The 23173-nt window shown below is 39.1% G+C and overlaps 1 protein-coding gene across 1 annotated transcript in view; it reads left to right on the top strand.

The window, feature by feature from the left end:
* Positions 1-22859, top strand: part of LOC137625741 (cytoplasmic dynein 2 intermediate chain 2-like) — a 24304-nt gene extending 1445 nt beyond the window's left edge. The window contains exons 2-11 of the mRNA XM_068356632.1: positions 6203-6281; positions 6639-6738; positions 11191-11315; positions 13466-13587; positions 14239-14351; positions 15881-16091; positions 18608-18770; positions 20417-20584; positions 21432-21640; positions 22448-22859. Coding sequence (XP_068212733.1) covers positions 6203-6281; positions 6639-6738; positions 11191-11315; positions 13466-13587; positions 14239-14351; positions 15881-16091; positions 18608-18770; positions 20417-20584; positions 21432-21640; positions 22448-22577 — 1420 coding nt within the window. The 3' untranslated portion in view covers positions 22578-22859. The remainder of the gene's footprint in view (positions 1-6202; positions 6282-6638; positions 6739-11190; positions 11316-13465; positions 13588-14238; positions 14352-15880; positions 16092-18607; positions 18771-20416; positions 20585-21431; positions 21641-22447) is intronic.
* The last annotated feature ends 314 nt before the right edge of the window (positions 22860-23173 follow it).

Here is a 23173-nt window from a genome sequence, read left to right as displayed (position 1 = left end):
TCACTTTTAAATGGCCGACCCTTCCCTTAGGCGGAAGTGTGTTTAGGCTTTTAGTAAATATCACGTTATAAATTATTTATAGATTTTCCTCTATATATTTTATATCTCTCCGCCTTTATTAGGCCTCTTCGATTAACTTTCCATTTATTATAAACATATAAAAATAAATTTTAATGTTTTGTTTATATAGACCTTTCCTGAGAGTAGGCGGTCCTAACTTGGAAACCGAAGTTAATCAACGTTGAGCCCTTTATATCGTAATTAGCTTTTAAAGAGCTAAGGATTTAAAACTTTTTAAATGTAATATTGTATGAAAGATTTTCTTTGATAGTCTTCGTACTGTTTTCAAAGATGAACTAACGTTTAGTTTTTTTATGCTACGCAGTTGTTGACGTTCAGGACGTTCAACATGCGCTCTATCGTTACGATAGAGAGAGAGTGTATCACGGTTTCACTTTGCAGTAAGAGTAAATCGATTCTGACGTTTTGTTCATTCTTTCTTAGCTTAAATGTTTTAAATTCTATTTTTAAGGAACTTTTTATTTGAAAAACCTTTCAGTTTTTTCCTTTAGTCAAATAAAATATTTTTTTGACGAAATATAATTGGGCTCTTCTCTTAGGTGCGAAATCAAGAGAGTAAGAGAGAGAGAGATAGAGACGGAGAGAGGAGAGAAAACGTTCCGTTCAAGCGGGTAACGTTGTTCTCGAGTTACTCTCGTCCCTAGTCTCTGTACGGGGAGGAAGGATAAAACGTTTTTAGTTTTTTATTCTCGTCCCCAGGCTATGTGCGGTGAGAGATTGTAAACGTAGTTTATATGAACTAGTGTTTAGTCTCTTTCCCAGCCACTGATTTTATCTTAAAATATGTTTTCTGTTTTTTTTTTTTTTTGCTGGTATTTATGAGTTGACGCATTATACGACTGATTTCGCAATTACTACCGTTTAATGAAGGGTAGAATTGCGTGTTTCAGGTAGAAATCAGTAAAAGTTTCGATTTCAGTGTAATAAGTGCAAAACAGAAAATCGAAGTGATAAAGTGATATGCGCAAAGTGTTACAGTGTTGCGTCCGAGGGTTCGTCTGTTCGTGCCTGTCGTTCACCTAGTCCGGGACCTCTTGCATGCTCCCAAGCCCAGGGGAGAAGTAATGTCAAACGACTTACGGGTTCGAGAGGCCTTGATCAACGAACAGACGTTTTCCCTCTATGGTATCGGGTGTATCTTACCAAGATCTCCCCTACCATAAGACGAGAGAGACGTTGTTTCTCCTCGTCATCCGAAGGCTTTTCGCATAAGAAACCTGTCACAAGGTTTCGAAGCCCTTAAGCGAAAGTCAGTCCTTTCAGGACAGGTCCAGCGTCCTGGTTACAACCATTAGGACAGCTCTGACCCTATGCAGTCATCGGATAACTGCTCGCCGCCTAACAAAAGCGTAACACAGACTCCGAGAGTCTTTTTTTGTTGGCAAAGTGTTGCGGTCATAGACGTTACCCTCGTCTCTTACCACAACCATTTCCGTTGATCCTTAATGGGTTGTATGGCAAGACATGCAGTATATGCTTGCCTCCCTTATGGAAGACTATTCTGCCGATTAGTCCGTTGAGTCTAGCCGTTTATCTCATCGATATCCTGGCTTTCAGCCAACCTAACGTTCCTTTGTGCTTACTGTTGACGTTGGCGTAGCTTAGTCACGTCAGTCAGGTTGTTTAGAACCACACTCGATGCGGTCTCGTGTGGTTTTTCAGCCGCATTTGGACGTTAGGCCACTTGCTGATGCTCCTGTTGACGTTCAAGACGTTCACTAACAATCGGAGTTGACTTGTTTTGACGCTGTGCATCAACCTCCGCATTCTAGAGTTGTTTTGACTGCTCAGTCTAGGCAGTCAAAGCAGTCTCGAGTGGACGCTGTGCGTCCTCACGCACCTGTTGTGGTTGACAGTTCAGTTGTTGACAGTTCACACACTGTCAAGCAGTTACATGACGTTGCGTTCTGATCCGCTACTAATGCACCAGTGAGTGTGGACTCTGCTTGTAAAGCATTGCCACCACGGTAGGTCTCTCCCTTGCTTGAGACTCAGCTTTTATCGGACAAGGTTCCTGTAGATGAGGAAGTTGCTGTTCCCCCTCCTACTGATATTCCCTTGAGGACTCTGTCAGATGGAGAGCAGCCTAAAGCTGCTTAGCCCCCTATGGACTTTAATTAAATCATGATGATTTTTTTTAAGGATCTTTGTCCGGATCTTTTTGTAACTGCTGCTCCTCGTTCGCCTAAACGTCAGAGCTTACACTAGGCCTAGCTACTTCGAAGCCGTTGTTTTTAAGCTAGTGCTCTCTCGCTCTCCTAGAGAGCTTTACGTTGGCTAGGCGACTGGTTTTTCACCAGGAGGAGTTTGGGGGATTCAGCCTTTGCTTTCCCTTCTTTTAAACTGGTTTATAGAGCGAGAGTCTGATATGACACGAGAGAAGTTCTCGGCTTGGGAGTTCATGCCTCTGCCCAGATAGACTTCTCAATTCTCGTAGACTCTCCCTGGCGCCTGGCCAGGAGACGCTCCAAGTTTTTTACAGGTCAACTTCACAGCTGTTTTCGAGCCTTTGAAGTTTTGCTGTACAATTATGTCATGCATAACAAGGCTTTCAGGGATGGTAAGCGGTACCGCCTCAGTCGCTAACCACGTCTGTTGCCGCACCTGCTCCCGTAGACCCTAAATGGGCTTTGCTGCAAGACATGCAGTCCAAGCTTGCGTCCTTGATAGAGGACTTTAATGCGGAGAAGGTTGCTACCGAACCTTCTGGCCAACAACCTTCCAACCGGTCGTTTGTGCGCCCTGTTGACGCTGAGGTAACCTACTCGCGTCTGCCAGTTGAGGTGGTTCCTCCACCGATGCGACCCAGTGTGGGTTGCCAGCCGCACGTTGACGTTAAGCGACGCTCGGAGGTGGTTGTTGACGTTCAGGACGTTCAACAACCAGCAGAGGTGACTTGTTTTGACGCAGTGCGTCAACCTCAGCAACCCGGTAGGGTGTTGACTGCACAACCCAGACGGTCTAGACAGTCTCGGGTTGACGCTGTGCTTCCTTGCGCACCCATGGTTGTTGACAGTTCACAGACTGTGCAGCAGTTCCATGATGTTGCGTCCGGCTCCGTCACGCATGCACCAGTGCGACCGGACTCAGCAAGCTAGACGTTGCCCACTCCGTTGCCGTTTCCTCATCAGTTTTCGGATGAGGAACCCTCTGATGAGGACGTTGCTGAACAACAAGACGATCAGCCCCCAGAATAGATCAAGCCCTGCTATCCATCCAGAAGATGCTGAAGAAGGAACGCTGCTCAGTCAGGCTGTGGATGAGTCTGGTAGGGACGCTGTCATCCGTGGAACAATTTGTGTCACTAGGAAGACTACACCTCCGTCCTCTTCAATTCCATCTAGCTTTTCACTGGAAAAAGGACAAGACGCTAGAAGCGGTCTCGATCCCGGTTTCCGAAAAGATAAAGTCTTGTCTGACTTGGTGGAAGGACAATATCAACCTAAGAGAGGGCCTTCCCCTGGCTGTTCAGACTCCCAACCACGTTCTCTTCTCGGACACATCGGACGTGGGCTGGGGCGCGACACTAGACGGTCGGGAATGCTCAGGACTGTGGAACTCGAGTCAGAGGAGCATGCATATCAACTGCAAGGAGCTGTTGGCAGTACATCTGGCCTTGAAAAGCTTCAAGTCTCTCCTTCGAGGCAAAGTGGTGGAAGTTAACTCGGACATCACCACGGCCTTGGCGTACATCTCCAAACAAGGAGGTACCCACTCACTGACGTTGTACGAGATCGCAAGGGACCTGCTCATCTGGTCATAAGGTCAAGACATCTCCCTAGTAACGAGGTTCATCCAAGGCGACTTGAACGTCGTAGCAGATTGTCTCAGTCGGAAAGGGCAAGTAATTCCAACCGAATGGACCCTCCACAAGGATGTGTGCAAGAGACTTTGGGCCACTTGGGGTAAAACCATCCATAGATCTCTTTGCAACCTCGCTGACCAAGAGGCTTCCAATCTATTGCTCTCCTGTCCCGGACCCAGCAGCAATACATATAGATGCTTTCCTCCTAGATTGGTCACATCTGGATCTCTACGCATTCCCACCGTTCAAGATTGTCAACAAGGTACTGCAGAAGTTCGCCTCTCACGAAGGGACAAGGTTGACGTTAGTTGCTTCCCTCTGGCCCGCGAGAGAATGGTTCACCGAGATACTTCGATGGTTAGTAGACGTTCCTAGTAGTCTTCCTCTAAAGGTAGACCTTCTACGTCAGCCACACGTAACGAAGGTACTCCAAAGCCTCCACGCTCTTCGTCTGACTGCCTTCAGACTATCGAAAGACTCTCGAGAGCTAGAGGCTTTTCGTAGGAAGCAGCCAGTGCGATTGCTAGAGCAAGGAGAGCGTCTTCCATTAGAGTCTACCAATCGAAGTGGGAAGTCTTCCGAGACTGGTGCAAGTCAGTTTCTGTATCCTCGACCAGTACCTCTGTAGCTCAAATAGCTGTTTTTCTCTTATACCTGAGAAAAGGACGATCCCTTTCAGCTCCCACTATCAAGGGCTACAGAAGCATGTTGGCATCGGTCTTCCGGCATAGAGGCTTAGATCTTTCCAAACATAAAGATCTGCAAGACCTCCTTAAGTCTTTTGAGACCACCAAGGAGCGTCGTTTGGCTACCCCTGGATGGAATTTAGACGTGGTACTAAGATTCTTCATGTCAGTCAGGTTGGAGCCGTTACAATCAGCCTCCCTGAAAGATCTCACTCTTAAGACACTTTTCCTGGTATGCTTAGCCTCGGCTAAAAGAGTCAGTGAGATTCATGCCTTCAGCAAGAACATCGGATTTTCGTCAGAAAAAGCCACTTGTTCGCTACAACTTGGTTTTCTAGCCAAAAATGAGCTGCCTTCTCGGCCTTGGCCTAAATCTTTCGATATCCCCAGCTTATCGGAGATCGTAGGCAATGAACTAGAAAGAGTCTTATGCCCTGTTAGAGCTCCTAAGTTCTATTTAAAGCGTACTAAACCTTTACAAGGCCAATCTGAAGCTTTATGGTGTTCAGTTAAGAAACCATCCTTGCCTATGTCAAAGAATGCTTGGTCAGACTTTATCAGATTGTTAATACGAGAAGATCATTCACATCTGAGTGAGGAAGACCGAACTTTGCTTAAGGTGAAGACGCACGAAGTTAGAGCTGTAACAACTTCCGTGGCCTTTAAGCAAAATATATCTCTGCAAAGTATATTGGACGCAACCTATTGGAGAAGCAAGTCAGTGTTTGCGTCTTTTTATCTAAAGGATGTCCAGTCTCTTTACGAGGACTGCTACACACTGGGACCATTCGTAGCAGCGAGTGCAGTAGTGGGTGAGGGCTCAACCACTACAATTCCCTAATTCCATACCCTTTTAATCTTTCTCTTGAAATGTTTTTATTGTTGTTTTTTGGGTTGTCCGAAAGGCTAAGAAGCCTTTCGCATCCTGGTTGATTTGGCGGGTGGTCAAAGTCATTTCTTGAGAGTGCCTAGATTAGGGGTTTTGATGAGGTCCTGTTGTATGGGTTGCAACCCTTGATACTTCAGATCCTAGGGGTCGATCAGCATCCTAAGAGGATCGCGAGGCTCCGTAAGGAAGACGTACTTAAAAGGCAGAGTAATTGTTCAAGTCGACTTCCTTACCAGGTACCTATTTATTTTGTTTTTGTTATTTTGATAACTTCTAAAATGAAATAAAAACTCTTAGCTCATAAAAGTGTAAACATATATTGCTGGTCTCTACCCACCCCCCTGGGTGTGAATCAGCTATATAATCACCGGCTAAGTTAAATATTGAAAAATGTTATTTTGATTATAAAATAAATTTTTGAATATACTTACCCGGTGATTATAAATTAAATGACCCTCCCTTCCTCCCCAATAGAGACGCAGTGGGACGAGGAGAAAATTGAGTCTCTGTTTACATTGAGAGCTGGGTATCTGGGCGACAGATGGCGCTGTTGGGCACACCCGCAACCTGTGTAGCGATCGCTGGCGAGTTTTTACCGTAGAGTTGTCTGTCGAGCAACAGAGTTGCAGCTATATAATCACCGGGTAAGTATATTCAAAAATTTATTTCATAATCAAAATAACATTTTAAGGGGAATCCTTTTTGTCAATAATCCATCAACATTTCTCCTGTTCTTCGCAGATCTCTTGCCGATGGCGGATGCCAGACTGATCCTGTGGAGTTGGCGGAGGAGGGCTGCCAAGTCCTTGAATTATCGGAGGTAAGTTGTTCGAGATTTTGTTTTTTGAAGGATAAATACAGAAAAAATTGATGTAATATCTTTATAAACTAAATAATCTATAAGATAAAAACTGACATATATGCTAAACCCGTATCCCTTCTTTAAACGGCTCTGGCTTCTATAGCTAGGAAATATACAAATTACTTTTAAAATGTTATTATCCCCAAGTGAACTTATAGTTCATTTTAATATATTGTGATATGTTCATTCATGAAGACCAGTTCGTCGAAACATTCCAAAATGTAACATCAACAACAACTATAATAATAGTAATAATTAGAATATGTATAGTTATAGTTCATTTTTAAACCTCTAATGTTGTCATTCCTTTTACAGACTGGAGTACAGACAGAGGAAGAGCAGACTAATGCTTCAAAGGCGCCTGAATATAACGAGGAGTCTCTGTTGATGTTTCTCAAAAGTGTTGGTCCCAAAGGTGAGATTTCTAAGGTACTTTATTCTTACACGTATACGAACCATTGTTCGTTAAGAGGATTATGACTTCAGCGATGCTCTGATGGTCGTTCAAACTTTCAACGAGGTAGTTATAATTGATGGTGGTTGGAGGATAGGCCACGCCCACTTTCCAGATAGAGCAAACCTCGCATTTTTACTTTGGCTGTGGTTCTGTATACATGTACTGCTCTGCCTTCTCATCATGTGGCTGTTTTGATAATTTGCTTTTTCTTTTACATTAAGTGTGCTTTCAGATAATTATGATTGAGGGATTTCAATTGAAGAAGACAACGACACGCAGTGTTTCTTGATAACTATAAATGAGATAGTTTTCTGGTACCTGTTGTTCTCCAACGTACAGTACTTTTTCCTATTGGGTGGCATGTCTGTTGTTGTTCTATCCCTCACGAGTGTGGCCTTACAACGTCGAAGGCAACGTGAACTTAAGGAAATTGGTTTTCCTTAGACTTTGCTGGTGCTCCCAAACGAGAGGAAGGATGGAAGCAATGTACAGTACTTGCTGTTTACACACCAGTTTGACTTGCTACGATAGCCACCGAATCTACTTTTATAGTAAATCTACAAGAAACCTCTTCAGGCTCACTCGAACATTCTTCATTTTCAGCTCATAAACAACTCTATGATACTTGGGCCATGATTCCCTCACTCTTTCTTGTGGTTCGCGAGTAGTCCTGAATTCTTCTTCTAAGACCCGACCGTTCGGACTTTAGTTCAGCTTTGGTTTTGGTTTCGACCCACGGCACAAACGTAACAAGTTCATTTCTCGTATTGACCGTACGTTCAGACATATCCCTTCCATTGTAGGTTCTTCCATGTCCGCCTACCAGTCTTCTGGTAGGAGCCTCTTATAACACCTGCAACTTCATGATTAGATCGTTAGGAGGTCAACAGGTGTCGTTACTTTCAATCCTCCTCAGTACCAAAGAGCATTAGCATTTCATGGGATAGTAAACCAGCCCATTTGGTAATACTTGCGTTACTTCAAGAGCTGTTTTTATGGTCCTATACAATAGGGGAACCCTACTCTCTACAGGACCTCGACATTCAAGTTGTCATGTTCGTTCAAAAGCAGTCAACATTTCACACTGCATATTGCACGTTTATTGTTAATTCGTCACTATCAAAGTACTCAGAGAACAAGAAAGTCTCAAGTTTCCTCTTGAAAGCCTTAATATCTTCAATCATTCGGATGTCTCGCGGGAGCTTATTATATAGTCTCGAGACTGCATATTTAAAGACTCTAGAGCCTACAGTATTATTATTATTACTTGTTAAGCTACAACCGTAGTTGGAAAAGCAGGATGCTATAAGCCTGAGGGCTCCAACAGGGAAAATAGCCTAGTGAGGAAAGGAAATAAGGAAACTACAAGAGAAGTGATTAGTAAGTAGACGTATATCTAGGTCCCAATAGTTTGAAACCATCTGTAACTATTCTCGTGTCAACACGATTTGTTGGCTGCACAGTATGTTACAATTCTCTTAGATATTTTTGACGTCTAGAACTTTCTCCCTTCAAGTTACACTGTCTGACCTGACAAGTCTTAGGTTAAGGTCAAAGGGCTGAAGCCATTACTCCTACTAAATGACTCAGGTTTCTATAGTTAAAAAATATACAAATAACTTTATGAAAATCTTGGATTTTGTAATAGACACAACTACATCATCATCATCATAATCATCTCCTCCTACGCCCATTGACGTAAAGGGCCTCAGTTAGATTTCTCCAGTCTTATCTGTCTTGAGCTTTTAAATCAATACCTCTCCATTCATCATCATCTACTTCACGCTTCATAGTCCTTAGCCAAGTAGGTCTGGGTCTTCCTACTCTACTAGTGCCTTGTGGAGCCCAGCTTAATGATACTCTACTACAGGCAGGGAAAACTATGTAGATCAATTGGAGGCTACATTTCACTATATCTAATTGAGTGAGGGATGCATGATAACACTCATACTCAAGATATATTCTTCTTCTTCTTCTTCTTCTTCTTCTTCTTCTTCTTTGTCTGCATCTTTTCCCACTTCTATGTGGGGTCGATGTTTCTGGCCAGCGTTATCCATCTACCTCTGTCCCACACTTCATCACCAGTTAATCCCTCTGATCGGAGGTCATCCTTGATACATATGAAAGATATATTACTTGCTCAGTATATACTTATCTTTGTTTTTTTTGTTTTCCATGTTTTATTTTCTTACTGTGAATGTTTACATAAAACTAATGATGATTAACAGTATAAATATAGTGTTAGTAACCTATAAAGTCTCAAGGGCCATGGGCCGCATGTTCCTTATGCGTGCTCCACGATATGAACTTTAATACGATGTTAGAGTTTGATCACAAAGAAGTGTTAGTTAAAATGTTCTTTAGTCTCTAAGATGACTACAGTAGATATATGGTTATTATTAGTATACAGGATACTGCTATTAATACAGTTAGATTCAAAAGTCCACTGACACACACAAGTCGGTATGTTTAATCTAAACTATACTACAGAAAAACAATAAACAACGAGTGGAAACAGACAATCGCATTTGAGTACACCTCTGACTTTAAATGTTGTCTGATGGTAACAATAAATCATTTAGGATAACTTTAAAAAACTTTAAATTCCATTGATAATTTATGTCCGCTTACAAGATAACAGACAGGAGATGTGTTAATTATTAGCATACAGTATTGTAATCATAGTTACATATACGTTACTTGCGTGAGCTAAATGACCGAGTATAAACAGGCTATTGGATTTCACTTCACTTACGACTTTGGAAGATTTCTAATGGCAATCATGAATCATTTAGGATTGTGTATCACTTTACATTTAATTGATGATTTATCTTTATATTTAGTATGTCCATTACATAAGATTTTTTATAATTCTGACCATCCTTTACATTCAGATCTTCCCAGACAGATTTTTTTTATAATTATGACCATCCTTTACATTCAGATCTTCCCAGACAGATTTTTTTTATAATTCTGACCATCCTTTACATTCAGATCTTCCCAGACAGATTTTTTTTTATAATTCTGACCATCCTTTACATTCAGATCTTCCCAGACAGATTTTTTTTATAATTCTGACCATCCTTTACATTCAGATCTTCCCAGACAGATTTTTTTTTATAATTCTGACCATCCTTTACATTCAGATCTTCCCAGACAGATTTTTTTTTATAATTCTGACCATCCTTTACATTCAGATCTTCCCAGACAGATTTTTTTTATAATTCTGACCATCCTTTACATTCAGATCTTCCCAGACAGATTTTTTTTTATAATTCTGACCATCCTTTACATTCAGATCTTCCCAGACAGATTTTTTTTATAATTCTGACCATCCTTTACAATCAGATCTTCCCAGACAGATTTTTTATAATTCTGACCATCCTTTACATTCAGATCTTCCCAGACAGATTTTTTTTTATAATTCTGACCATCCTTTACATTCAGATCCTCCCAGACAGATTTTTTTTTATAATTCTGACCATCCTTTACATTCAGATCTTCCCGGACAGTTCCATCCCGTTCTAAATACTAGGCACGCAGTTAATTCTAATAGTTAGTCCATTTCCATCATGAGGGTCAATACTACTCGGTACTCTAGAAGTTTTATTCCTGCTGTGACCAAGTTGTGGAATGATCTTCATAATCGGGTTGTAGTTAAATCGGTAGAACTTCAAAAGTTCATACTTGCAGCAAATGTTTTTATGCTGAACAGGCTAACATAAGTCTTTTTATGGCTCACACCCAAAAATAGATTTATCCTACATCAAAATCCATTTTATAGTTTATATATGAAGTTTCTGTTTTAATGTTGTTAATGTTTTTAGAATATTTTATTTTAACCCTTTTACCCCCGGGGTATTTGGAAATTTCTAACCCTCAACCCCCAGGTGGTTATTTTTTCCCAGCACATTTTGCAGTATATTTTTTTTAAATTGCTCTAACAGCCTTAATTTTTGTCATAGAGAGGTCAGGTTGGTCTCATTTTCTTGGAAAATGTCTGAATTTTCTCAAAAATTTATCAAAAAATATGAAAAACAAATTTTTATAGCATTTTTTTGCAAGGACGTACCGGTACGTCCATGGGGGTAAAGGGATGGCTTTTGTGAAACGTACCAGTACGTCCTTTGGGGGTAAAAGGGTTAATTGTTCATTACTTCTTATATTGTTTATTTCCTTACTTCCTTTCCTCACTGGGCTATTTTTCCTTGTTGGAGCCCTTGGGCTTATACCATCTTGCTTTTTCAACTAGTGTTGTAGCTTGGCTACTACTACTAATACTAATAATAATTAAAAACTAACCTCACCTACTTATCCAATTATGAATTACTCCACCATTGTAAAATTTCTCACCATCATTTAAGTAGAAAAGATCTTCCTTTTCAATCATTTATTCTCCCGTTTTTCCAGTTATTCGGGAAATAGAAAGACAGAACAGGAGCCGGGCCTTTGACGGATTCTCACTGTTGGAAAAAGAAGAATCGTCCGGGGGGAAGATTTTGCACACGTTACGACTGAATCAACTCCAGAGTAACGTGAGTATTCGTACGCTGTTGAGCAAGTTGATGTAAGTCTCCTGTCGAAGTTTTTACGACTGAATCAACTCCAGAGTAACGTGAGTATTCGTACGCTGTTGAGCAAGTTGATGTAAGTCTCCTGTCGAAGTTTTTACGACTGAATCAACTCCAGAGTAACGTGAGTATTCGTACGCTGTTGAGCAAGTTGATGTAAGTCTCCTGTCGAAGTTTTTACGACTGAATCAACTCCAAAGCAATGTGAGTATTCGTACGCTGTTGAGCAAGTTGATGTAAGTCTCCTGTCGAAGTTTTTACGACTGAATCAACTCCAGAGTAACGTGAGTATTCGTACGCTGTTGAGCAAGTTGATGTAAGTCTCCTGTCGAAGTTTTTACGACTGAATCAACTCCAAAGCAATGTGAGTATTCGTACGCTGTTGAGCAAGTTGACGTAAGTCTCCTGTCGAAGTTTTTACGACTGAATCAACTCCAGAGTAACGTGAGTATGCGGACGCTGTTGAGCAAGTTGACGTAAGTCTCCTGTCGAAGTTTTTTTTGTTACTTTAGCCCTTTTACCCCCAGGGTATTTGGAAATTTCCAACCCTTAACCCCCAGGGGTTATTTTTTTTCAAGCCCATTTTGTAGTATATATTTTTAAAATTGCTCTAACTGCCTTAATTTTTGTCATAGAGAGGTCAGGTTGGTCTCATTCTCTTGGAAAATGCCTGAATATTCTCAAAAAATTATCAAAAATATGCAAAAAAAAAATTAAATAGCAGTGTTTTGCAAGGACGTACCGGTACGTCCATGGGGGTAAAGGGATGAGTTTTGTGAAACGTACCAGTATGTTCTTTGGGGGTAAAAGGGTTAACATTATCATCTAATCTTGATAGTTTATATTTATATTTTATAGTTTATTCTTTACTTTATTTCTATACAGCATTGGGCTTGTTTGCCTGTTATGGTCCTTGTGTGTGTAGTATTTTGCTTATACAACTATGGTTGCAGCTTTACTAGTGATGATAAAGATAATAATAAGAGTTGATTTTGAGTTATTATTTGCTAGGTTTTAATTATTTTGGTCTTAACGACCTGTTTAAATTTTATGCAACCCGGTAGTTCTCTTCATAAAATACCAGTAGTAGTAGTTTTCTTTTTTATGCAGCTTTTCACTTTTGTATTTTGAGTCGTAGAGACTAATGATGATATTTTATAAGTACAACTTTTCACTTGTAAACTAGGATGTTACTTTCAATTTCCTTTTGGCAATGTATATGTATTTTGATTATGTATACGTAGATATTCTCTATCTACCATCGACTTTCAAGACTTTTTCAACAAATCCGTTTTACATCAAGTGTCTCCCTTTGAGTTCTCTCCACCCTCCTCTGTCCTGTTGTTGTTTTCCCCAAACTTTCATTAATTCTAGTTCTTCCATTTATCATCATAAAGACCAAGTACTGTTGCTTCAGTATCTAGTTTACTTTTTACACATGTTCAGACTATTTCAGTCAAGCTAAATGTTAAGATCTACAACACAGTAATAAGCCCAGGGTTGATGTATGGATCAGATACTCGGTCTGTAAGTCGAAAAGAGGAAGCAAAACTTGAGAGAAGACAGATGAGAATGCTGAGATGAATTAAGGAATATCACTGCTTGATAGATTGGAAAATGATGAAATAAGAGGAATGGCAGGCATAGTAAAAATTAGAGAGATGATAGGAGTGTCATGACTGAGATGGTATGGACATGTGTTGAGGATGGATGGTGGGGAAGGAGTGAGAATGCTTGGGAGGAACCTGTTAAGAGGGAGAAGATCAAGGAGGCAGAGAATTAGGTGACGAGATAAGGTGAAGGATGATATGGAAAGAAGAGGTTTGGTGGAAAAGGATGCTTTTGATAGAAGGCATTGGAGAGGACGCATTAGGTAACTAACCTCTTAATGTAGGGATAACAGCGAGAAAGAAGAGACTATATCTGTCTCATAGGTCCTCGACAGTAAAGTTATTAAAGAAGAGACTATCTCTGTCTCATGGGTCCTCGACAGTAAAGTTATTAAAGAAGAGACTATCTCTGTCTCATAGGTCCTCGACAGTAAAGTTATTAAAGAAGAGACTATCTCTGTCTCATGGGTCCTCGACATTAAAGTTATTAATTTTCCATTCCAGCACGTTGTGACGGGCATCGACTGGAGCTGTACGGGGTCCGTGGTTGTGGTGGCCTACGGCAGCAGATTCCACGAAGATTGGTGCGACCACAAAGGAGTCGTTACCACGTGGAATATTAATAGGTTAGATATCACTCTTTGATTTATTCTTGTTAATTTATTGAAAATAATAGAATATTGAGGGAAGATGTTATAGAGCTGTTTTTCATCTTGCAATGTTACATTCAGTAGATTAATCATAGATTTTACCCTCTGATTTGTCCTTAATTTATTGAAAACTAGAGGGGCACCTAGTAGAGCGCAGACCTCCGCCACCGCAGCTTATTTCCCGACCTTCTGCTTGACAGTGACCTTGACCTTCCAAAATTTATTCATTTCCAGCCTTTTACATAAAAGTTAATCCCTACAAGTTTCATTACTCTACAATTAAAATTGTGGTCAGGAAGCTGTTCACAAACAAACACACAAACAGGGTAAAACATAAGCTTCTTCCAACTCCGTTGGTGGAGGTAACAATAGAATTTAAGGGGAGGCCATTTTTTATCTTGCAATGTTACATTAAGTAGAAAGCCTTTATCACAACTCATGAAATGAAAAATATTTTTATAAACTATTATTATTATTTTAGCATCAGAAAGGACTAACCGTTCTGATAGAGTTGATTCATCATTCAGTTGGAAGCCTTGTGTTGGGAAATGAAGATTATATTTATAAAATTTAGTTGTATTTTTCCTTTAGTAAAGAGAAAATGTTCTAATAGATTTGAATTTCCAGGAGTGATTTTGACAGCAACCAGCCGGAAAAACTCATAGAAGTATCGTCGTGCGTTCTCTGCGTCGCGTTCCATCCGACTAATCCTGCCGTTTTTGCCGTTGGGACGTACAGTGGTACGTACTTTTGAGCATAGTTTTGTAAACGATTTAAATTATATTGAAAACAAGCTTTGAAAATGGTTATATTCCAGACATAGAGTTGGAAACATCTCTTGTGAAATGATTCAGCTTAAAACCCTCTCTGGAAATAGAATTTCAAATTTACCATGTTCTTCCACTGTCTTGGGTTAGAGTTATCGTTTGAGTATAGTTTTGTAAATAATTATTTAAATTGTATTGAAAACATACTTTGAAAATGGTTATGTTCCAGATGTAAAGTTGGAAACATCTCTTGTAAAATGTGTCAGGTTAAAACCTTCTTTGGATATAGGTAGCACCAAGACTAATGACATAACTCCCTTAGCCTCCACAATTTTATATCGGAATTACTTTGCCTCTCCCAGAGCTCCCTGAGATAAGCCTCTAATAATATAACGCCCCAGCCTCCACAATTTTATATCGGGATTACTTTGACTCTCCCAGAGATATTTAAGCGCACTACCTTCACGGTTGAACCACAATATCTAGAGATCTTCATCTCTAAGCCAAACAAAATGGCAGATCTTAAGTTATCATTTTTGCATCTATGTCTGGCCGCAGGGATTTTCTTTTTACTATTGCTGGCCACTTGACTCCAATTTGGAGGTTATAGATCTATTTATTTCTTCTGTATTACTGAGAGAGAGAGAGAGAGAGAGAGAGAGAGAGAGAGAGAGAGAGAGAGAGAGAGAGAGAGAGAGCGCTTCAAATTTCCCTTGTAAAGAGTTGGCCCTTGAACCATCCCAGGAAAAAGGATGAGTTAAAATAGTCCTTGAAAGAATAAATCCTTTAAATTAAATTTCCCGCTAACCACCATTCCTAGTCTTAAGCTTAAGAACAAAGTGGCTATTTTGTGAAAGGCGGGTGAACTGAGCCTCCCTTAAGTGCCAATTGTATTGATAACCACTTTTTTAACTACTCAACGGTTATTCCAATGCCCCACAGAGTCATATATAGTTTAAATGACCCTTATTATTATTACTAGCTAAGCTGCATCTCTGGCTGGAAAAGCAGGATGCTATAAGCTCAAGGGCTCCAACAGAGAAAAATAGCCCAGTAAGCAAAGGAAATAAGGAAATAAATAAACTACAAGAGAAGTAATTAACAATTAAAGTAAAATGTTTCAAGAACAGTAACAATATTAAAGTAAATCTTTCATATAAAGTTTGTATCATCATCATCATCATCTCCTACGACTATTGACGCAAAGGGCCTCAGTTAGATATCGTCAGTCATCTCTATCTTGTGCTTTTAAATCAATACTTCGCCAATCATCTCATACTTCGCACTTCATAATCCTCAGCCATTTAGCCCTGGGTCTTCCAACTCTTCTAGTGCCTTGTGTACCCCAGCTGAAAGTTTGGTGAACTAATCTCTCTTGGGAAGTGCGAAGAGCATGCCCAAACCATCTCTATCTATCCCTCACTACAATCTCATCTCATTTGTATAGCTCGGAAAAATACTAATTTTAAAGTTGTTTATATTTTACCCGCTTTCTTCAACAGGAGAACTGCTGGTGTTCGATCTATCGCATTCCGAGTCCGTGTCGCCCGTCGTGGTGGGCGACTGCCGCGGCTGCGTGACCGCCCTGTCGTGGATTGCCTCCGGCGGAGCGTATCCCAAGACCCCCAATTCGGTTGCTGCTTCCACAAGCACTGGTTTTATTCTTATATTTGAATTAAACTTATTGAAATCATCTTTGAAATTGAAGTCTGGGTAAGAATGTTGTTTTTTGCTTTTATAGAAATGATTTTTGTCCCCTTTTTTGTTTTTGTTTCATTTTTTGATGTCGGCTACCCCCCAAAATTGGGGGAAGTCCCTTGGTATATGTATGTATGTATGTATGATGAAGAGAAATTAGTATTGGGTGTCTCGATAAATGAAATGTATTGTTGTATAAGATTTGCATGTACTTTAGGTGTATACTGTATTCCCATAATACATTTGATAGATGAAGAGAAATTAGTATCGAGTGTTTCGATAAATGAAATGTATTGTTGTATAAAATTTGCATGTACTTTAGGTGTATACTGTATTCCCATAATACATTTGATAGATGAAGAGAAATTAGTATCGAGTGTTTCGATAAATGAAATGTATTGTTGTATAAAATTTGCATGTACTTTAGGTGTATGCTGTATTCCCATGATAAATTTGATAAGGCTAAAACATAATAGAAATAAGGTACAAACACTTAGGTAATACTTTGTTTAAATAGTTAGCTAAACTGAATTAGAAGACAGTGTGCAGGATTAAATGGAAAGGAGAGATCTCGTCATGTTATACCCCAATTAGGGATAAACTATCCTGTAAACGTTTATGATTATAGCGATTTCTTAGTAATTATAAGATCGGAAATATAATACCCTACTGTATGGTATCTTATCTGAGCAATGAGGAATTGGTTCCGAATAAACAAAATGTGTTTAGAATAGACCTATTTCTGATATCTGATCAGCCAGATTTTTTTGGAGAATCGGTTTCCAAATGATTTTACCTTTAGTTTATTTTTATGTAGTAGTTTAAACAATATATAAAGGGGGGTCGAACCTGCTTCTCAAACAGTTCGAAGAGGTGGAGTCAGTCACAAATGCTTATGGTTTGTGGACAATAAAGCCCCGCCCACAAAGTCAGGCTAGGTCTGACTTTCTTTGAACCGTTTGACAAATTTATTCAACAATGAAATACCCCGTTCACACGTTTGAACGTCACGACAGACACTCGTGGTTCGACCATGTAAACCCGCTTAAGATTGGATGGCTGAAGCCTAAGTGTCAAGATTGTAGGGATATTTAGAAGCCATTGATTAAGGTCATCGAGTTGATTGCTAAACGTTCGTTGGAGTTTTACGAGTGATTTATTTCTAAAATGAAAAATAGAAACGGAACAATACGAACTTAAAGAAGCTAGAACGACAAGGTATAAAATCAATGCAGGTTTTGTCAGCGTAAGCCACTGTGAAAGGTATTTGTAAGATTTGATACTTTTTGCAATGCGTTAAATGGCACAATGTTCTCTGGATAGTCTCTTTGACTCATGACAGTTGTATTGGTTTCTACTTTTTAGTTTATAATTATGTCTTTGGTTTCTTCCTACCTCGTTGATCAATATCGTTGTATTTTGGTTGAATTGCATGAATAATCTTTAGTTGAATGACACAGGAATAATAATTACTTTGGCTGAATGAGACAGGAATTATCTTTACTTTGGTTGAATGACGCTTGAATAATCTTTACTTTGGCTGAATGATGCTTGAATAATCTTTACTTTGGCTGAATGATGCTTGAATAATCTTTACTTTGGTTGAATGAGACAGGAATAATCTTTACTTTGGCTGAATGACACAGGAATAATCTTTACTTTAGTTGAATAACACATGAATTATCTTTACTTTGGCTGAATGAGACAGGAATAATCTTTACTTTGGTTGAATGAGACAGGATTTATCTTTACTTAGGCTGAATGAAACAGGAATAATCTTTAATTTGGTTGAAGGACACATGGATATTCTTTACTTTAGTTGAATGACACACGAATTATCTTTACTTTGGTTGAATGAGACAGGAATAATCTTTACTTTGCTTGAATGAGACAGGAATAATCTTTACTTTGGCTGAATGAGACAGGAATAATCTTTACTTTGGCTGAATGAGACAGGAATAATCTTTACTTTGGCTGAATGAGACAGGAATAATCTTTACTTTGGCTGAATGAGACAGGTATAATCTTTACTTTGGCTGAACGAGACAGGTATAATCTTTACTTTGGCTGAATGAGACAGGAATAATCTTTACTTTGGCTGAATGAGACAGGAATAATCTTTACTTTGGCTGAATGAGACAGGAATAATCTTTACTTTGGCTGAATGAGACAGGTATAATCTTTACTTTGGCTGAATGAGACAGGTATAATCTTTACTTTGGCTGAATGAGACAGGTATAATCTTTACTTTGGCTGAATGAGACAGGAATTATCTTTACTTTGGTTGAAGGACACATGGATATTCTTTACTTTAGTTGAATGACACATGAATAATCTTTACTTTTGTTGAATGACAAATGAATCATCTTGAACTTTGGTTGAATGACAAATGAATAATCTTTACTTTGGCTGAATGACACAGGAATAATCTTCGATGGAAAATAAGTTTGAAAGTGAATTGGATCAAAGTGAATAAAATGCCGAAGAACTTGGGAAATTCTATCTCCTAACCTCTGTTTCCTTTATTTCAGGTTCATGCTTCAGAGTCAAGACGTGCCCCGAGGTATCCGCGGCCCCATCGACGAAACCGAAGGCGTCGAAGTGACATCCGCCTCGTTCAACAAGGAAGATCCGACGCTGTTTGTTATCGGAGCCGAAGGAGGAGGGCTATTCGTTTGCTCGACAACGTCCGAGGTAATGTACCGTTTTACGATTTGCGGTCGTATGAGACTAGGAAGATATTAACTATATGTAGGTGTCACCATCTTTTATGTTCGTTTTTTCTTTATAATATATCCATACCTTACCGTGTAGCCACTCTAATAGTTTTAAATTGTTATCACTAGCTAAGCTACAAACCTAGTTGAATAAGCAAGCTGCTATAAACCCAAGGGCCCCAACAGGGAAAAATAGCCCAGTGAGGAAAGGAAATAAGGAAATAAAGGACATGAGAAGTAATGAATAATTAATATAGAACACTGTATGATCATTAACAGTGTTAAAATAGATCTGTCATTGTGGAGGATTAAATTTTGTTTTATTTTTTGTTTATTTTCTTTTGCCAAATCCAGAGAGAGAGAGAGAGAGAGAGAGAGAGAGAGAGAGAGAGAGAGAGAGAGAGAGAGAGAGAGAGAGAGAGAGAGATTGTGTTAGCGAGACTTATGTGAGACTGTTCAACATATAAACATTCATTGCTTCAAGATTTAAAGAAACTCTATATGGTTAATAAAAGATTATTTTATGTCTTGTATATATTTTGTAAGTTCAGTGGGAAATTTACTATTCAAAGGGCATTTGAATTGGACTTTTTACTGCTGCTTAAGTAGTATTGTCAATGGCTTCCACTCTGTAGGTCTTTGATGCAATCCTTGTGCATAGTTGGATAGTGTAACCCTGGCAAATGATGATATGGTTCTTATACACCAGCTCTGACCAAGGTGTGGAATGATCTTCCTGATCTGGTAGTTGAATCGGTAGAACTTCAAAAGTTCAAACTTGCAACAAATGTTTTTATGTTGAACAGGCTGACATAAGTCTTTTAATAGTTTATATATGACATATCTGTTTTGATATTGATACTGTTTTTAAAATGTTTTATTTTAATTGTTCATTATTCCTCATATCGTTTATTTATTTCCTTTCCTCACTGGGCTATTTTTTTCTATTGGAGCAATTAGGCTTATAGCATCCTACTTTTCCAACTAGGGTTGTAGCTTGGGTAGTAATAATACTGTAATAATAATGTGGGTTTTGGAGGTCTAGTGATATAGAGGTCTGAAGGTTGCCTGCTTGCTGAGATATCAACTAGTGCCTTGCTCCAACGGGTCTTGCTTGTTTGCTGAACATGTATGCATAACTTCTAGGCATTGAAATGTCTCTTATTATTAATGTGTACGGTATTAGCAACCTTTAAACATTTATCACTGATATATTTCAATTAATGCTCTGAGTAGATTATTTAGTAATTATAATAACAGATGTGAGAGAGGCAAGAGAGCGTGCTAGAAATATGAGTGAATGGCGAGCGATTGTGACGCAGTTCCAGTAGGCCCTGCTGCTTCCTCCGGTCGCCTTGGATGACTGCGGAGGTAGCAGCAGTAGGGGTTTCAGGGTTATGAAGCTTCATCTGTGGTGGATAATGGGGGAGGGTGGGCTGTGGCATCCTAGCAGTACCAGCCGAACTTGGTTGTGTCCCTCGTCAGGCTGAGAGGATAGAGAGGAAAGGTCCCCTTGTTTTTCATTTGTTTGATGTCGGCTACCCCCAAAAATTGGGGGAAGTGCCTTGGTATATGTATGTAATAATAGTATTAATAACAACTATATACCACTTATTCGAACAGGTACCAGCAGGAAAAGAATTTGACGAAGTCAGATTAGTGAGGTGCGTGACTTCCGTCCTCAGTCCCCACACCGGCAGAGTTCTAGCGTCCCAGTTTTCTCCGCATCACCACAACGCCGTCTTGTCCTCGGCTTCGGACAATCAGATACGTCTCTTCTCGATACTCCAGGTACGGCGTTGTTGTTTTCGTTAAGAAAAATGTTGATTTTGACTTGTTTCCAAAACAAAAAAAATGCGCTTTATTTCTAATAAGAAATTGCTAGCCTATTTACTTCAGTAATTTATACGCTAAGGAGAGATTTTATATACTTTTTTTTTATAGGTTTGGTCATATCGTAAGATATTCATATAGAATATTAATGTTGAAATGAAAATAAGGTTACAATCAAGGGATACAGTACTGTTAAACTTGTAATATTGTAAGTGGACAGTTTATGGAGAGAGGAACATTTGCACTTGACATTTGTCTATAAAAATTTAGACGCCTTACCCGCTGTCTCAATGGAACTGCACTTTTAAATATACTTATCTCATTTATGTTAATGAAAAGACTTGAAACTTATCTATGGCAAAGACACTTGAAAAAATTATCAAAAACCCTAAGATATGTATCACTTTCTGGTTGATTAAAAGACTTGAAATTATTATAGTATCGTACAGAAGACCCTCAGCTTACACACTTGATAGGTTCCAAGTACTGTAGTTGTTTGCGAGTCCAATTAGTTCTTCATCAGAAGTAAAGACGAGAGTTTTGAGGTTGATTTTCAACGAGAAAAAACCGAGTACCTCTGTATTCATTTCTAATAATTGTTTATATGAAGGCTCTAATTTAATGTTGTTACTGTTCTTAAAATATTTTATTTTGATTGTCCGTTACTTCCCTTGTAGTTTATTTGTTTCTTTGTTTCCTCACTGGGCTATTTTTTCTTGTTAGAGGCCTTGGGCTTATAGCATCCTGCTTCTCCTACTAGGGTTGTGACTTAGCGTGTAATAATATATATATTTTTTTTTTTCAGCCAAACAAACCCGTGAATGTCATATACAGCGAAGAAATCATAACGTGCGCGGAATTGTCGCCTTCGAGGCCGATGGTCGTGGCCGTCGGGTTGGTCACCGGACAGGTTGCACTGCACGACTTCGGCATGAAGAGCTGCCAGCCGTTTTTGAGTCTGCGGGCCGCTGAAAAGCCCGCCTCGATCACGTACTTGAAGTTCAACAAAAAAGAGTGAGTGATATTATTCTTTGGCTTTTACTAGTGGTCTTTATACAGCACATGATGTTCGTCATAATAATATGGTGCCCAAAGCAATTACTTTGCTTTATAGTTCATGTCGAGGAATCATATAAGGAGAGATATTGCTTTTATCTACTCTTCTATCATCATCAAGTCGTCGTCTTTACTTCTCATCCAGTATTTTTCTTTCAACTTGCGATATTTCATTTGCAACTCTTTCTAAATTGCAACTGCTGTCGCTAGTATCAGGCCATACAGCGCAAGTCTATTGATTAAGTTTATCTAATATCATACGTAATCAGTAATTAGCCTTAATATGGTCATCCTTATACAAATGGAATTTTTCCAGTACTGTGAGTTTTAAATCAAAATACTGTACTCCTGTTTTCATATTTTTTCATTTCTTTCTCAACATCATATTGTTTTTCTAAAAGCTGAAGATTTTAGTTGGAAAACTCCAGTCTTCTAATTACAGAAGCCTCATTACTTAGATTTCAAATCCTTCTTATTTTCTGTATATTTTAGAATACTTTTTGTGCTCAGTGGCATAGCTAAGGTGGGGGCAGGGTGGGTCTTTTTTAAAATGCCCCCAGGGCCTCCAAGAGATGGGGCCCTTCAAAGCAGGGTCAGTAAATGAAAGTATGTAAATATACATTCAAAATTATCACCAACTCACCAGGGTAAGTGGGAGAGGTCCCTCTTTAGTAACTCAGCCTCCCCGGTCCCCAAATCTATAGATATGCCCGTGTTCGTTCTTACGAGTAAAACTGATCTATAACTACTTCTTACTCTTTGCAGTATGGCCCTCTTGGCAGTGGGAGACCGTTTAGGACGAGTTTCCATTTGGCATCTGCCCGACAACGCCGTTTCCCCGTTATCGACGGAGCAGACGGCCCTTGCAAGTCTCTTGGATACGGTTACCGAGTAATTTTAAGCTCGAGAATTGAAGAGAATCTACTGTGTTGCCACATCTATGACCTGTGTACATTTTGCTTCAGCTTGATATTGTGCGTCTGGCTTTCAGATTTTTCGCTCGCTGGCCGGAAGTTCTTCATGATATGGGATAAATTAGGTTTTGCAGGTAAATACAAAGAATCTAGTTCATTTATTATTTCTTCCTTAATTGGGTAAGTAAAATTATGTACAATAATATATTTAACCCTTTTACCCCCAAGCTATTTGTAACTTAACCCCCAGGCGTTTTCTTTTTCAAGCACAATTTACAATATTTTTTTTTTTTAAATTGCTCTAACAGCCTTAATTTTTGTTATAGTGAGGTCAGGTTGGTCTCATTCTTTTGGAAACTGCCTGAAGTTTCTCATAAAGTTATCAAAAATATGCAAAAAAAAAAAAAAAAATGTAAATAGCAGTTTTTTGCAAGGACGTACCAGTACGTCCATTGGGGTAAAGGTATGAGTTTTGTAAAACGTACCAGTATGTCCACTTGGGGTAAAAGGGTTAAGAGGCTTATTGTCTTATTGTCTTATTTATTCAAAGCAAAAACTGTTTACAATTTATATTTGG

This window comes from Palaemon carinicauda, chromosome 32 (assembly GCF_036898095.1).
Source record: "Palaemon carinicauda isolate YSFRI2023 chromosome 32, ASM3689809v2, whole genome shotgun sequence".
Lineage (NCBI taxonomy): Eukaryota > Metazoa > Arthropoda > Malacostraca > Decapoda > Palaemonidae > Palaemon > Palaemon carinicauda.
The sequence above is the reverse complement of the archived record's forward strand: the minus strand, read 5'-3'. Positions and strand labels throughout refer to the sequence as shown.